The sequence below is a fragment of the Eucyclogobius newberryi genome, unplaced genomic scaffold (assembly GCF_026437365.1).
Source record: "Eucyclogobius newberryi isolate DKJ021-1_F unplaced genomic scaffold, fEucNew1.0.hap1 SCAF_20, whole genome shotgun sequence".
Lineage (NCBI taxonomy): Eukaryota > Metazoa > Chordata > Actinopteri > Gobiiformes > Gobiidae > Eucyclogobius > Eucyclogobius newberryi.
This window is the reverse complement of record NW_027315835.1, coordinates 30,615,098-30,630,943: the sequence shown is the minus strand read 5'-3', so window position 1 is coordinate 30,630,943 and position 15,846 is coordinate 30,615,098. Positions and strand designations below refer to the sequence as shown.

The window sequence follows — 15,846 nt, the reverse complement described above, 5'->3', positions numbered from 1 at the left end:
TCTATGGAGATGATATTGATTTTGCTGGAATGTTCCACTGTGGCATTAAAGGTATCTCAAAGTTAGAGATCTCATCTTACTGTGAGCATGGTCACCTCTCCACAGATCTGAGCTGTAACTGGGCCTGGAGGGGTCACTGCTTGTCTCCATGGAGATAACATGCCCAACAGAACAGAGACAATCACCTCAGATGCTTCAGTTACAGCTGAACGTTAAATGTCATTATTTAGACACTAAAATGTTGTCATTAACGAGTTGAACATATATTAAATGATCCCTGAACAGAGTGAGTGGTGCGCACTGTGCAGAGCTCCTCCTGCAGCTCCTTTGTGAAAATGTCTTCCCAGTTTTTTAAATTGACCCAGTTTCTCTGAAGAGTTGTCTTTGGGTCGATGTCAGCAAAGATAACGAGGATGGTTTTCTGCCCAGAGACAGCAGGGGGCGACAACAGACTCTTCGAACGCCCCAAAAATACATAACCAGCACAAAGACGTTTATATGGTGAAAATGATCCGGAGTTCCATTTCAGTTTGTACTATTAGAGTATATACTATATGCAAATACAGCAGATTTCATCAGAACAACAGAAAACACTTTTGCAAACTTAACCAAAATAAGCAAGGCAAGTTTGTAGAGCACAATTCATACACAAGGCAATTCAAAGTACTTCACACAACAGGAATAAAATGCATTAAATAATAACCCATAAGAGCATGTTTCAAGGCTGATAACAATACTAATAATGCAGAATATGTGTTCTTGAATGCAAACATAGTTCTACTGTTCTGATAGCAATGTTATGACAAAACATAGCTTGGATGGTGCTTTTAGATGTAACTAGCCTTAGTATTACCACATTGTGCACCTGCCTCTGCTCCTGTCAGCTGTGGCAGGCCTGATATAAATAGGCCTCTGTAAGAGCCTGTGTGTGATTAAGCAGACTCGTTCTGGGACAGGAGCGATTCATCTTATTGACATTATAATTTGTGTGTGTGTGTGTTTGTGCTTGTGTTGCAGTGAACCATGGTAAGTTTCCAAAGCAGGAGGACTCGTACGCCTTCGAGGAGGACAGCAGCAGCGGCAGCCTGTCTCCAGAGCAGCAGGTCAGCGAGCCGGAGTCCCACAGCTCAGCCTGCACTGCAGAGGGAAGCAGCCTTGCCAGCGCCCTCACCAGCCATCAGCAGGTAACTACAGCCCTCACAGCGCCCTCACCAGCCAGCAGCAGGTAACTACAGCCCTCACAGCGCCCTCACCAGCCAGCAGCAGGTAACTACAGCCCTAACAGCGCCCTCACCAGCCATCAGCAGGTAACTACAGCCCTCACAGCGCCCTCACCAGCCAGCAGCAGGTAACTACAGCCCTCACAGCGCCCTCACCAGCCAGCAGCAGGTAACTACAGCCCTAACAGCGCCCTCACCAGCCAGCAGCAGGTAACTACAGCCCTCACAGCGCCCTCACCAGCCAGCAGCAGGTAACTACAGCCCTCACAGCGCCCTCACCAGCCAGCAGCAGGTAACTACAGCCCTCATAGTGCCCTCACCAAGGTTGATACAGCACTAACTGCTCGCTTACACCCATTGTGAGTTGGACTAGTGGCCAGTCCATCACGTACCTACCCACTAAAATCTGAACTAAAGGTTTTCAAATATGGAGACCAGTTTGAGTCAATGGCCGAGATCATTGGTGCGTGTCAGCAATTTAGCCTTGAGCGGCTTATTGTATCTGGTATCTTTTCTTTTGCACTCGGGTACACGGCAAAACCATTCCAACGCTCCCCGAGGAATAAAGGACTACAGTAGCCCAATGTAGAAACAGATTGTTTGGAGGTAAGATTCTGAGGCTGTGAGCTCACTTGGCAGGCTCGGTCTGTGCAGAAACAACCCCTGCTATGTTTACAACTGTTAAAGTCAGGCCTTTGAACAAGACTTATACAGCTCTGGTGTATTGTTTGTGCAGGTACAACACTCTGTATACAAATGCTCATATTTATCTAAAGTATAGGTCACATCTGTAACCGCTGCCCTAGGCCAAGTCGTTGGGTTCTGCTTTCTTCTTAGTGGACTAAAACAGTGTTTTGTTCTTCATATTCATGGAGGAAAGATGAAAAAGAGTTAGTTGTATTCAAATGTTTTTGTCTGGTTTCCAGTGTAATTTAGGAGGATTTAAAGTCCAGCCCAGGGCCTCCAGGACCCACTTGACATGTGTGAAAAGAATTCACATTGTGCATTCTAAGGAGGTCCATTTGTGATATGTGATGATATATCATCACATATCACAAATGGACCTCCTCTATCGTCCCTCGTCCCCACATACATTGTTTAATCCGTTTTTCATTGTCGCCCTCAGAAATATCTCAAAACACCGCAAAACATGACTGTATCTGCATCAGCACAGGATCCTTCATCTCAAACACAGAAACAAGCCATTTTTAAGACAAAAGGGAACAGTTCTGAGGGCAACTTATCAGTGTTCACCTGCTGACCAACAAGCACACAAGTCATGTGCAGATTCATAGAGCAGGTATTTAGTATCAAACTGTAACATACTTAGATTGTTATTTTGCTACAATATTGATGTAAAACCAGTGCCGCTGCTCCCAGTACAAGCCACAGTTTAAACGGAGCAGTTCAGGGGCACAGTTCAGACGTGTTCTACAATCCAAAAAGAGCAAAATGGTCTTTGGATGATGATGTTCAATCAGAAACCACAAAAAAGGGCAAATGACACAAGATGTGAGATAAGTCGAGCTGGTGCCAAACTTCTTACAAATGTCTAAATCAAGTTTTCATAAATGCAACAGAAAGTGTCGATAGTTTGCAGCCTGTAGTGTTCGATCTGATCTGCAGAAGAGCGGGAGAGATAACGCTACATGTTTGATCTGAGTCTGATCTAAAACAATAACTCCAGTAATACAGGGGTGTGGGCGTGGATAGGGGGTAGGTGAAAACAGAACCTCAAATGCAGGACAATATAGGATTACTCAAACATTTATTGCCACCAAAACACAAACAACAAGCTGCGTGTTCACAAATTAAATAAAGGGTCCAAAAACATCTAGATTGAACTGTTTTTCTGGTGGGTGTCTGCAACTGGCTGGTCTCCATGGATTCATTCATTTGTCCTGTAATCAGGCTCGCCTCTCCATAGAGCTGTCTTGTAACTTATTATTATATATTTGTTTTGTTGCAGAGGACATAGGGACAGGCTCCCTCTAGTGGTGCCAAACGTACAGAATCGCTTTGTGTCATTTTTAAGAAACATTCACTGACAAAACGTTCTTGTGGTGTTTTTGAGCAGACGGGAGCCAGAGACTTCTCAGAGCAGGAGGACGCCACAAATCCCATCTCTGCCCCGCCCATTGTCAAGGTTTGTACACTAGAAACACAGATGAACAAAGCTGAGACTTAGACCCTTTAAAACGCTCTTTCATCAAAATCTTCAAAATTCCAAAACGGAGGCAACTGAAGGTAAAAGTGAAGTAGACCATAAAAGATTATCACTGTTGTAAATGCTAATTATTTTAGGTATTTAAAACAACAAATAAACAACTAGAATTTCCAGTGAAGAAATGTTTCTATTATAAAGAATAGAACAGTAAAATTGTATAGCCTCAAAATAGTTGTTTAGCTTTACAAAAGTATAATCCGCAGTAAAATATGAACTATATCTGTAGATCAAATGGAAAGACTCCTGTTGTACAGTTGATTTGTCAGAAGTCTTTAAGCACGCGTGTATTCCAAAGCATCAAAAAATTGTCCAGTAAAGTAGTTAAAATGTATTTATTTATTCAAAAATCATATTTCTCTGCACATTCACACACCTGGGCTGTTTCTCACTCCACATACGTGTGCAGACGTGTTGCTCGTGGACTTGTGAAATGTCATTTTCCTCGTCACAAGTCCTGTTCCAGTCCTGTGCCCTCCATCCTCTGCCAATTCAAAGTTCACTTTGAACCCCACCCTCCGCACTCTTCCCTCCACCCTGTGACCTCTGCCTGCTGCCCTCCACCCTGTGACCTCTGCCTGCTGCCCTCCATCCTGTGCCCGCTGCCCTCCGCCCTCCACCCTGTGACCTCTGCCTGCTGCCCTCCATCCTGTGCCCGCTGCCCTCCACTCGCTGCCTTCTGCCCTCCACCCTGTGCCCGCTGCCCTCCACCCTCCACCCTCTGCCCTATGTATTAAGAAAACATGCATTATGCCATAAACAATAGCTAACAAAGCTCTCTAATGTGAGCGGTCTGGATGCCAGGGCCAAAACGATGCTTAATGAATGAATGAACCTAATAAAACCACACCATTGTTTAACAGGCCAAGTCTTCAGACAAGAACCGTCATAAGAAGCCCAAAGATGTGAAGCCCAAGGTTAAGAAGCTCAAGTACCACCAGTACATTCCTCCAGACCAGAAGGGCGAGAGATCTCCTCCGCCCATGGACTCGGCCTACGCCCGGCTCCTTCAGCAGCAGCAGCTTTTCCTCCAGCTGCAGATCCTGAGTCAACAGAAGCACGCACACACCCAGCCCACCCACCAGCACCTGCACAACACCCAGGGAGCAGCCAGGCAGCCCGCGTTCAGCTACCAGCCCCACCATTCAGCACACAACCACAAGTAAGCAGCACGCCAGTATACGCTGTCCTCAAATATAAGGGCTGATAGCATTCAGAAATAATACTTAAAGATATACTATGTAACTTTTCTGTTGTGGAGGTTTGCTACCTGCTTGTCTTGTTCTTGATTTTCCTTGACTGTGCCACAGTTTGGCATCAAACGTATCCATCTCACATCTTCATCATGTGTTTTATTGCAGAAAAATCCCTTGAAATGTTGTATTCGCATAACTCACAACCTGATTCTTCTCTGTGTCAATTGGCATTTTTTAATGATAAAGTTGACATGTCCTATGGACTTCCCCAAGGTTCCATTTTAGCTCCCCTTCTATTCAGTCTTAATGTGCTCCCCTTGGATCTAAAAACATCATAATGTCTCCTGTCGTTCAAACGCTGATGACACACAACTGTGCAGTTTCTTTAGACCTGGAAATATGCATGCAGTGTGTCCTGGGCATATGTCCTCACGCTGACTGTAGCTCATGGCCTTCTGGCGCTGGTACGGACCTCTCCATGTGTAGTGGGCTGGTTGTTCACTGTGTTTATTCATCATCACACCGGACAATAAACGGATGGGTTTCAGATCGCGTCCCACTGCCTCTGAGATAGATCAACGTAACGGGCACTTCCTGTTTAGGGTTTATTTGCGAGGTAAAAAATTACCCTATGTCACATCTGCTGCCCATGTCCTACAAGGTAGTAACTAAATAAGCTAAAATCTTTATTAGCTCCTGTCATTAGGGGAGCCACACTACTGTGTGTCTGGTACCTGACTATGGTGGATTGTGTTCTCGTGTTCAGGCCCAGTGAGCAGCTCTCCTGTAGCTCCAGCGCATCCAACAGTAACTCGTCCTCTCCGGTCAAGAACGCCTTTCCCAACCAGAACAGCATCTCAGCAGTCAAGCCTGGACCCCTGCCCACCAACCTAGATGACCTCAAGGTACATACATGTCAAATAGGTTGGTCCTTTTAGCTGACCGTGATGCAAACGATTGTTTTCTTTATGGGTTTCCACTTCAGTGCCATCTACAACTTCTGGATTATAAGAAAGGATGAAAATGGTTAAGGAAGGTTAAAGCAAAATGTATCATCATTTTTTAATGTCACCAATTTAAAGAAAGATTGACGTAGATGAATGTAGACAGAACTATTGGTCCCAAACTCTTGATTCCAGCTGATTTTCCCTAAAACTACTACATCCACCCCAAATAAAAAGTGCAAGTTTGTTTTTTGACCCTTGGAGTATAAATGCCTCTCTCAGATTTACTTTACAGCAAATAGTTATGAACAAAGGAATATAAGCTTTCAAAGCCTGCTAGATTTATATTATATAACTTTTAGTGGGTTGAAGCTGCCTAAAGAAATGGTGCATTTGTTGCATTGGTTTGGATAAACTTTACTTACATTATCATTATCATCGAAAACAAATCTGGCAGGGTAAAATGTTCAAATCAAATATTGATTTTGCTGACAAATGAAGAAGAGAATGCACTATGAGTCTCATACTTTGGGTTGCCATTTTCATAAAACTAAAACCATTTGGAAATAAACTTAAAAGTCTCTTTGATCTGAATTCTCATGAACAAAACGCTCTGTCTCAATTTATGTTTATCACATGTGTTTGCTTACATTGGTATGTCGGAGGAAAGCTAGCTTTTGTTTATTTCCCCATGGTAATTCCCTCTGCTGCCAGTTGATAGGGTGCTAACACCAATCCTGATGAGGGAAGGCCTGACTGAGAGAAAGTCTTGTGATTTTCAGTACATACATTATTTTAAGTTCTAAAATAATATCTATACCAAAGTAAAGGAACAAGAGCAGGTTTAAAGGCCAAGAAAAACACAAATGCTTTAATGCAAAATGAAGTAAGTAGCTCCCCCTGCAGATCCCTCATGAAAATTGATGTGAAAGCTTTTTTTACATTTTCACATACAAAAACTTCATTTCACATTGTCAAATATAGAAAAAAAGCCATGGTTTCTTCAGCAAATGTTAAAAGGCTGGTTTTCCGCCCTCTGTAGGTGTCTGAGCTGAGGCAGCACCTGCGGATGCGCGGTATGCCCGTCTCCGGGACCAAGATGGCTCTAATTGAGCGGCTCCGCCCCTTCATTGAGAGCTGCTGTGGCACCTCCCCTCCCTCTGACATCACCACGGGCACCTTCCCTGTCACCCCCAGCAGCTCCCTGACCTCAGGCTCTCTGTCCCAGAGCTTCTACCCATACCCACGAACATCGTCGTCCAGCCCGCCTGTGTCGCCTGTGTCCTCAGAGCTGTCCCTGAGCGGGTCACTGCCGGACAGCTTCAGCGACATGCCTGTGTCCCCTCATGCACACTTCACCCTGCAGCCCTCGCCAGGGGCCATGGAGGACGGGCTGGGGGTGGGTGAGGATGGCATGGAGGCGGAGAAAGACAAGATGCTGGTGGAGAAGCAGAAAAAGATTGACGAGCTGACGTGGAAACTGCACCAGGAGCAAAGACAGGTCAGATTATTTTATGTTTTATTCTATGCATTTATAATTCGTTAATTATTCAAGCTTTAATGAGGCTGTATCTATATATATATTCATATCACTAGTGTCCATCTCCCTCCAGAGATCAATCAGTCTATATTCTATCATTTACAGAACTTTGTAGTTATTGCTCCTCCAGTACCTCTTGAGTTTGACACGTCGGTTGAATGCAAAAATGTGTATTGCTGCCACAGATAAGGGTTCCCTCAGAGAGGTTTGCAATCAGGTCTATAATATCTGTATAGAAGGTGATATCACTCCCTGGTGGAGCAAGCACATTCAGTAGAGTAAAAACCGTTCCATTAATAGTTCCTTTAATACATGAGTGGATGTTAGACACAGAGTTTATGTCCCTATGCAGTCATAAAGTCTGATGTCAAAACAATAAATCACATCACTATCATCAGTCTCTTCAAATCAACAGAAATGTATTATCATGTGACCAAATACCCGATACTGGTGGCTCCATCTCTCGTCGCTGTTCAGTTCTCTGTGTTTTGCATCTTCCTGAGGAGCACCTCTAACTCCCCCGGTGTTCTGAGCGTGTGCTTTTTACCAGAAGAGTCGCAGAGAAAGAAAACCCATATCTCATTTTCCTCTTCTTGAGCTCTTCACAGATTAAATGTTATCATTGTTGATGAACCTCTTATGGGATATCTGGGTAAAAGAAGACACGCTTGCCTTTGTACTGGAGGTCTCCTTTAACCTTTGCAGCCTTAATCAAATCAAATCAAATCAATTTATTTTTGTAAGGCCCAAAATCACAACAACAGTTGCCTCTGAGGGCCACAGGGAGAAATGAATCAACAATGTCTGTGGTGGCGATGAAGTCAGACAATGTCTGTGGTGGCGATGGAGTCAGACAATGTCTGTGGTGGCGAGGGACGATGTCCCAGGGTCCTCTGTCCTTAGACTCTCCTTCTCGGCCAGGAAAAACTACAAAAAAAAACCTCTTTGGGAAAAAAGCGTAGAAACCTGGAGGAGTTCCAGTGAAGGAGAGATCCGACTCTCACAGACGGACAGACGGACACGAGGAGACTGGAGCTGGACCCACTCTTCAGGCAGATGAGGGACCGACTGAGGCGAACTGGACCCACTCTTCAGGCAGATGAGGGACCGTCGGAGTCGAGCAGGACCCACTCTTCAGGCAGATGAGGGACCGTCGGAGGCGAACTGGACCCACTCCTCAGGCAGATGAGGGACCGTGGGAGGCGAGCTGGACCCACTCTTCAGGTAGATGAGGCACCGTCGGAGGCGAGCTGGACCCACTCTTCAGGCAGATGAGGGACCGACTGAGGCGAACTGGAGCCACTCTTCAGGCAGATGAGGGACCGTCCACATGGGGCAGGGACCACTTCACCAGGAGAGGGACATCTGGGTCCACAGGTCCTCAGGAGTGAGAGAAAGAAAAAGAAGGCGGTGAACAGTTTGCAAGTGGAATTAAAAAATAAATATTGTTTGATAGCATAAGTAGTCAGAAGAAGAAGAGGATAGTGCTCAAGCTGTCATACTTCCCCCAGCACAGTTACTCCTAGGGCAGCGTAGCTGAAGCTGTGGGTTTATGTTTCTGTTCCTAACTACTCTGACCATAAGCGATTTCGAAGAGGAACGTTTTAAGCCTGGACTTAAATGAAGAGACTGTGTCAGCATATTTAACATGGGTCGGGAGCTGATTCCATAACACAGGGGCTTGGTAGCTAAACGCTCTACCTCCTACAGTACTTTTAGAGACTCTTGGCACCACCAGAAGGCCGGCATTCTGAGAGCGAAGAGCTCTGTTTGGATGATATGGTTCTATAGCATCTTTGAGGTAGGATGGGGCCATGTCATTTATGGCTTTGTAGGTCAAGAGTAGAATTTTGAATTTGATTCTGGACTCGACGGGGAGCCAGTGAAGAGACTTCAGCACTGGCGTAATGTGCTCTCTTCTTTTTGTTCCTGTTAGTAATCTTGCTGCTGCATTTTGAACCAGTTGAAAGCTTTTTATGGAGCTTTTAGGACACGCTGCGAGCAGGGAGTTACAGTAGTCTAATCTAGTCGTTACAAATGCATGGATAAGTTTTTCGGCATCACTTTTAGGCAGGATTCTTCTGATTTTGGCGATGTTGCGCAAATGGAAATAGGCTGTTTTACAAGCTTGATTTATATGAGCTTTAAATGAGAGCTCCTGGTCAAATAAGACTCCAAGGTTTCTTACAGTAGAACTGGAGGCTACACTGACATTGTCCAGTGTGACTATCTGCTCAGATAGAGCGTCTCGTAGATGCTTAGGGCCAAGCACAATGACCTCGGTTTTTTCAGGGTTAAGAAGCAGGTAGTTTAGTGTCATCCAGGTTTTTATCTCCTTCACACAAGTACTAAGTCTGTCTACTTGATCGCTCTGATCAGGTTTCATTGATAAATACAGCTGAGTGTCGTCTGCATAGCAGTGGAAGTTAATGTCATGCTTTCTGATAATGTTGCCTAATGGTAGCATATAAAGAGTAAACAGAATTGGACCGAGTACCGAACCCTGTGGCACACCGTAAATTACTTTAGAGCTTGGTGAGGAGCTCTGGTTTACATTAACAAATTGGAACCTATCAGATAGATAGGATTTAAACCAGCTGAGGGCTGTTCCTCCAACACCTACATCACATTCTAACCTCTGCAGTAGAATGTTGTGGTCAATGGTGTCAAACGCTGCGCTGAGGTCCAACAGAACCAGGATTGAGACCAGTCCATCGTCAGCGGCTAATAACAAATCATTTGTGACTTTAACTAGTGCAGTTTCAGTGCTGTGGTGGGCTCTGAACCCTGACTGGAAAACTTCAAATAAGTTATTGTCCTGCAGGTGGCGACAAAGCTGTTTTACTACAACTTTTTCAAGGATTTTAGAGACGAAGGGAAGATTTGAAATAGGTCTGTAGTTTACCAATAGGTCGGGATCTAGATTAGGCTTTTTCAGAAGAGGTTTAATGACTGCATGTTTGAAGGACTGTGGAACATAGCCACTTTCGAGTGAAGTATTTATTATATTAAGAATAGGGTCTATAATTAGGGGAAGAATGTCTTTGAGGAGTCTGCTTGGAATGGGGTCTAGGACACAAGTTGAGCTTTTAGAGGACATAATGGCTGAAGTTATCTCTGCTTGATCAACAGCTGTGAACCTTTCTAGGTTTACAGGTGGATTTATATGGGACGTTAGATTTACAGCTTGGGCTAGTTCAGGGCTAATAGCGGGGGTAATTTCATCTAATTTATCTCTGATTGTTTTTATTTTATTATTAAAAAATAGGAGGAAATCATCAGAGCTAAGTGTAGCTGGGATTGAGGGCTCTACTGCACTGTGACAGTTTGTTAGCCTAGCTACAGTGCTGAAAAGGAATTTAGTGTTACTTTTGTTGACTTCTATTAGATTTGAATAATATCTGGTTTGGGCCTTACGCAGAGCCTGCTTATAGGACAGCAGGCAACCTTTCCATGCTTTTAGGGATTCTTCGGTGTGAGAGCGACGAAATAATCCCTCTAACTTTCTAACTCTTTGTTTATGTGAACGCAGTTCTTGGTTGTACCATGGGGAGGCGCGCTTTGGCCTAATGACCTTCTGTTTTAACGGCGCGACAACGTCAAGTCGACACATTGATCACTTAAACTGGGACTAAAACTGTTCTCAGCAGGATCACATGACATGTCACTGAATATTGGCTCTATTATTTCTTTGAATTTTGAGATAGATTTTTCAGATATTGTCCTTTTCATTATAACTTTATTTTGTGGGACTGGATGATCTTTAAGAATAAACTGAAAGGTAATTAGGAAATGATCTGACAATATAGGGTTTTGAGGGAGGACACTGAGGTCACTAATCTCTGTTCCATACGTTAGGACAAGATCCAGAGTGTTCTTGTGAGTGTGAGTCGGTTTATTTACATTCTGAGTGAAACCAATGCTGTCTAACAAGGCGCTGAAGGCATTACTGAGAGCGTCATCACTCATGTTCACGTGGATATTAAAGTCTCCAACTATAACTATTTTATCCCAGGCTAACACTAAGTTTGATATAAAGTCAGAAAACTCTGTTAAAAACTCTGAGTAGGGACCAGGAGGTCGGTAGATAACTATGAACAAAACTCCTTTTTGGTTTTTCATATTTGGACATGTGATTGACAGCATAAGGCTTTCAAATGAGTGAAATGCATTGTTAGTTTTAGGGCTCATGAGTAGGCTTGAGTGGGAGATCACTGCCACACCACCACCTCGGCCTGTGCTCCTGGCAGTCTGAAAGTTAACATGGCTGGGTGGGGTGGACTCATTTAGTCTGACGTAGTCGTCTTGTTGAAGCCACGTTTCAGTTAGAGCTAGAAGATCTATGTTATAGTCACTAATTAATTCATTAACTAAGAGCGATTTGGAGAAAATTGCTCTAATGTTTAGCAGTCCACATTTTACGTGTTTATTCATTTGTGTATTTGTGATTGTTATTTTCCTTAAGTTATTTGGTCTGACGCCTGAAATATTTTTTCTGAGATGTGACTTTTTGGCATTATTTGTACGAGGGACACGAGGGACACGAGGGACACACACAGTCTCTATCTGTCTTGAATCTGAACACTTCACAGGTAACAGAACGGGCGAGAGTTCAGCGACAGAGGAGCGTCTTGAACTGCTGCTCTGCACCTGGGGCTCATCCCTAGATGGTCACTTAACACGACTAAGACTATCGGTCAAATTCCGAACTAATAGGGATGTACCCTCCGAAGTCGGATGGATGCCATCCCTGCGTATGAGCCCGGGCTTTCCCCAAAACGCACTCCAGTTATCAATAAAGACAACGTTGTTTTGAGGGCACCATCTGGATAACCAGTTGTTGAATGCTGAGAGACGGCTGTACAATTCAGCATTGATCCGATTGGGCAGGGGACCAGAAAATATTACAGTGTCCGACATCGACTTCGCTAGGTCACACACCGCGGCTACTTGAACTTTGAGCACCTCTGATTGTCTCCGCCGGGCGTCGTTACCGCCTGCGTGAACCACGACTCGCCGGAAACGGGTCCTACTCCGCTTTAAGATCCTAAGGTTTCCTTCGATGTCACCCATTCTGGCCCCCGGGTAACACCTAACGCTAGCAGCTGGCAGCTTCACGTCTCTAACAATAGAACTCCCGATTACAAGAGTTTCTCTCGTGTGTTCAGCGGGCGTGTGATCGCTGAGGGGAGAAAACCTATTATAGACGTGAAGCTCACGGCGCTCTGAGGTTCGGCGTTTAGCGCCTTGTCCCCTCCGAACTGTCACAAAATGGTCCCTATTCTGTTCCTGGTCTAGTCCCGGCTGCACGGGAGACGCTGAGGGGCTGAGCTCGGCCTTACTGCTACTGCTAATGCTAATGCTACGCCCTGCAGCGCGGTCCGGTAGCCCTCGCGCTAAAACCGAACTATAACTGGACTTAAGCTCCTCTAAACAGCGGATCCGCGCTTCTAACTCCTAACCCTAACCCTTAATGACACGTTCCTTCACACCCTCATCAAGAAACCTCATTGTCAGGCCTCATGGTTTATCAATTTGCTGCTCAGCCTCACCGATGCATGCTTCATCCGCTCCTGCCTCTTTTAGCCCCTTTACATCAGATTCTATCTGGCAAAATTGGGCCGCACCAAGTGCTGCTCTCATTTCTGCTTTCATTTCATGCATCAGACGGCGTGAGGTGAGATCTCCTCCTCCTTCCGACAAGGGCAAGCTTGGAGACCCTAGGTCTGGGACGGAGCTTTGTTTACCAGCGGGTAGCGGGTTTTTGTCAGCTACGTCGGGCCTGTTAGCCATGTTAGCCTCGTGAGCTTGTGAGAGGCTTCCGGATTTGTCATTATTTTTTTGGACCGTGTGCTTGTTTCAGGTTGAGGAGCTGAGGATGCAGCTACACAAGAGGAAACGCAGTTATGGCTCCACCCAGGAGCCTAGGGCCCCCCTGCTCATGCCCTCACAGGCCCATCACAGCCCCTCTCTGATGGGACAACACTTCTTTGGCATCACAGTCAAACAGGAGCCACTGTCTCTGTCCTCCAGCTGCCCCCTGTCCCCCCCCAAACAACTGAAGAGCCCAAGTGTGGGGAACATGGAGGAGTTGGTTCCCGGGGGAACACAGCTGAACGGGGCCCAACACACTGCTTTTCTCAGTCCTCAGTCCTCACCGCAGGAATCGTCCCACAGCCCACAGCCTACATCTCCTCACGAGCCCTACCTGCTCACGCCTCCTCTGGGCAGAGACGACTGTGGACACACTCAGCCCGAGGGCAGCAGCAGGCTGTGTGCCATGCAGGTAGGACTACTCTGCTGCTATGCTAGGGGTACACACAACGCTTTTGAGCCAGATGATTGGGGTGGGCGGGGGACACACGCTCTCACTGAGACTACGTCACGGGGTGGGCGGGGCACACACGCTCTGGGTGGGCGGGGGACACACGCTCTCACTGAGACTACGTCACGGGGTGGGCGGGGCACACACGCTCTGGGTGGGCGGGGACACACGCTCTCACTGAGTCTACGTCACGGGGTGGGCGGGTCCAAGATATGGGTGATATTTCATAACTATTATGTTCTGGGTGTTGCACAACACTTATTACTATCAAATATACTCTTAGAGAAGACGACGGAACAGGAAAAATAGCATGATATGTGATCTTTAAAGTAGAATTTACAAAGATCTTTCTCAGAAATCCTTCAGGAATGAGGCCCATTGTTTTGAGCTAAATAAACTCACACTGAACCCTTAATTCTGTAACAATTTGCTTTTCTGCAGCAGAAGAGTCAGATGATAAACTGCACGTACCTGTCTGACTACAGAGTGTACCCCTCAGACCATGGGGCCTCACTGAAGAGCGAGAGCATGTCCAAGGTGACCGCTCGTCCTCCCTGTGCTTTATGCCCTGGACACAGCTGTTTGGTGTCACCCTCTCACTCTTTTTCTTTTCACTTTCCATAACCGATCAGCCCCAAGTGGCATTCCCCTTGCTGTCCAGTAGGGGGCTAATATCACTTCTTGCCTGTGTTTCATGTAGACGTTACTCTGTCCCCGTGCTGGTATGAAGTGTCTCTCTCACTCTGTAGCCAGCGTCCGACAGCCCCCCTGCTACGAGGAGGCCCTCCAGCAGGTAACAGAACCCCACCTAACAAAGGCCAAGCTGCTGATGCGCCTTAAGGCTAAGGCTGAGGCTCTTAAATATTATTTAAGAGCCTCAATTTACACCAGAAAGGTTAGCGCTGCCTCTGCAACGTCAGTCTGTGTATCTACGCGTCATTTAGACACCAAACAGTTTTATATTGCTAACATAGTAAATGTTGGTCAGATGAAGTCGGTTTTAAAAAGTTGTTCTGATAAAATTGTCATAAATCACTTCCTGAGGTCCTGATGTGATGCACATTGTTTATGTGACGTCTTGTTTCAAGATAACCCATTGTGAAATGTAATTACACCCGCTGTACAGGCATAATATACGTAGGAATAGATTTTAATAGCAATAAACACCACCAGTTTCTTAGGTATTTTTTTGATCAAATAAATAAATGAAAGAAGCTGGCAGTGTGGATAAGTCAACAGCTTAATTAAACCCATAAAGCTGCTGTGGTAGCAACTACACATGTGCAAAACCCTTAACCAAAGCACCACCAGTGAGCACAGAGCTTCAAGTTTGAATATTTAACAGTAATATATAGAATATAATATAAGTAACCATACACAATTGCTATTGTACACAGTTTAAAAGGTGGAATGCAACTTTATTGTCTTTGTTCTGGTTAATTCTTGATGTCTTTGGCTTGGTGCTGCAACACTTTAAACCATGCAGCCTGCAGCCTTCTCTTAGGTTATTTTTGGGGTCTGTCGGCTGCCTTTTTGTTGTTGAGTGGTCAACATGAAGTCCCTACCTCAATGTGTACTACCTTTGCTTGTAGTGCATGTATGTATTGGGGCTGTGCTGAGAATGTGCATGACAAACATCTCCTTCTACTTGTCCCTCACACTGTGGCTGACTTTTCCCTGTGCATCTTTCTGGTTCTTTTCTCTCGCTGCTCACAGGAGGCTTCACTGTCTGAAGCAGCTCAACCTCCTGTTCTTTGCAAGAAACCAGCCCTGGCTCGAGCATGAGTGTAGCTAACAAACAACTTAACAGCTTGTAGTTAAACCTGTCTTTCTCATTACAGCAGCTAAACAGGAGTCAGCAGATGGACGAACTTTTGGATGTGCTCATAGAAAATGGAGGTAAATAATGGTCAAATGTTACATATCCTGTGAAACATTCCATATTTGATTGTGAACCTAATTTTAGACTGGCTGTGATCTTAAATGTAATATTATATTATATTAGCCCTGGGATGGGTGCTCGACGGTGAGCGCCTGGTGGCCGGGTCTTTCCCCACGGGGCCCGGCCGGGCACAGCCCGAAAGAGCAACGTGGGGCCGCCCTCCCGTGGGCCCACCACCCGCAGGAGGATCCATAAGGGGCCGGTGCAGAAAGATCTGGGCGGCAGACGACCAGATCTCCGGACACAGAGACTAACTCTGGGGACATGGAATGTCACCTCGCTGGGGGGGAAAGAGCCTGAGCTTGTGCGGGAGGTTGGGCGATATCGACTAGATATAGTGGACCTCACCTCCAGCACAGTTTGGGCTCTGGAACCATCTCCTCCAGAGGGGCTGGACGCTCCACTTCTCTGGTGTTGCCCGCCGGGAGAGGCGGGGCTTGTGTGGGCGGGGCTGG

The 15,846-nt window shown here is 45.7% G+C and overlaps 1 protein-coding gene across 1 annotated transcript in view; it reads left to right on the top strand.

The window, feature by feature from the left end:
• The window catches only part of myocd (myocardin), a 60,522-nt gene that overhangs the window by 41,380 nt on the left and 3,296 nt on the right, over positions 1–15,846 (top strand). The window contains exons 3-11 of the mRNA XM_072455847.1: positions 1,018–1,184; positions 3,298–3,366; positions 4,305–4,606; positions 5,407–5,545; positions 6,627–7,085; positions 12,988–13,410; positions 13,891–13,986; positions 14,150–14,242; positions 15,291–15,348. Of these exons, the coding sequence (XP_072311948.1) occupies positions 1,018–1,184; positions 3,298–3,366; positions 4,305–4,606; positions 5,407–5,545; positions 6,627–7,085; positions 12,988–13,410; positions 13,891–13,986; positions 14,150–14,242; positions 15,291–15,348 (1,806 nt within the window). The remainder of the gene's footprint in view (positions 1–1,017; positions 1,185–3,297; positions 3,367–4,304; positions 4,607–5,406; positions 5,546–6,626; positions 7,086–12,987; positions 13,411–13,890; positions 13,987–14,149; positions 14,243–15,290; positions 15,349–15,846) is intronic.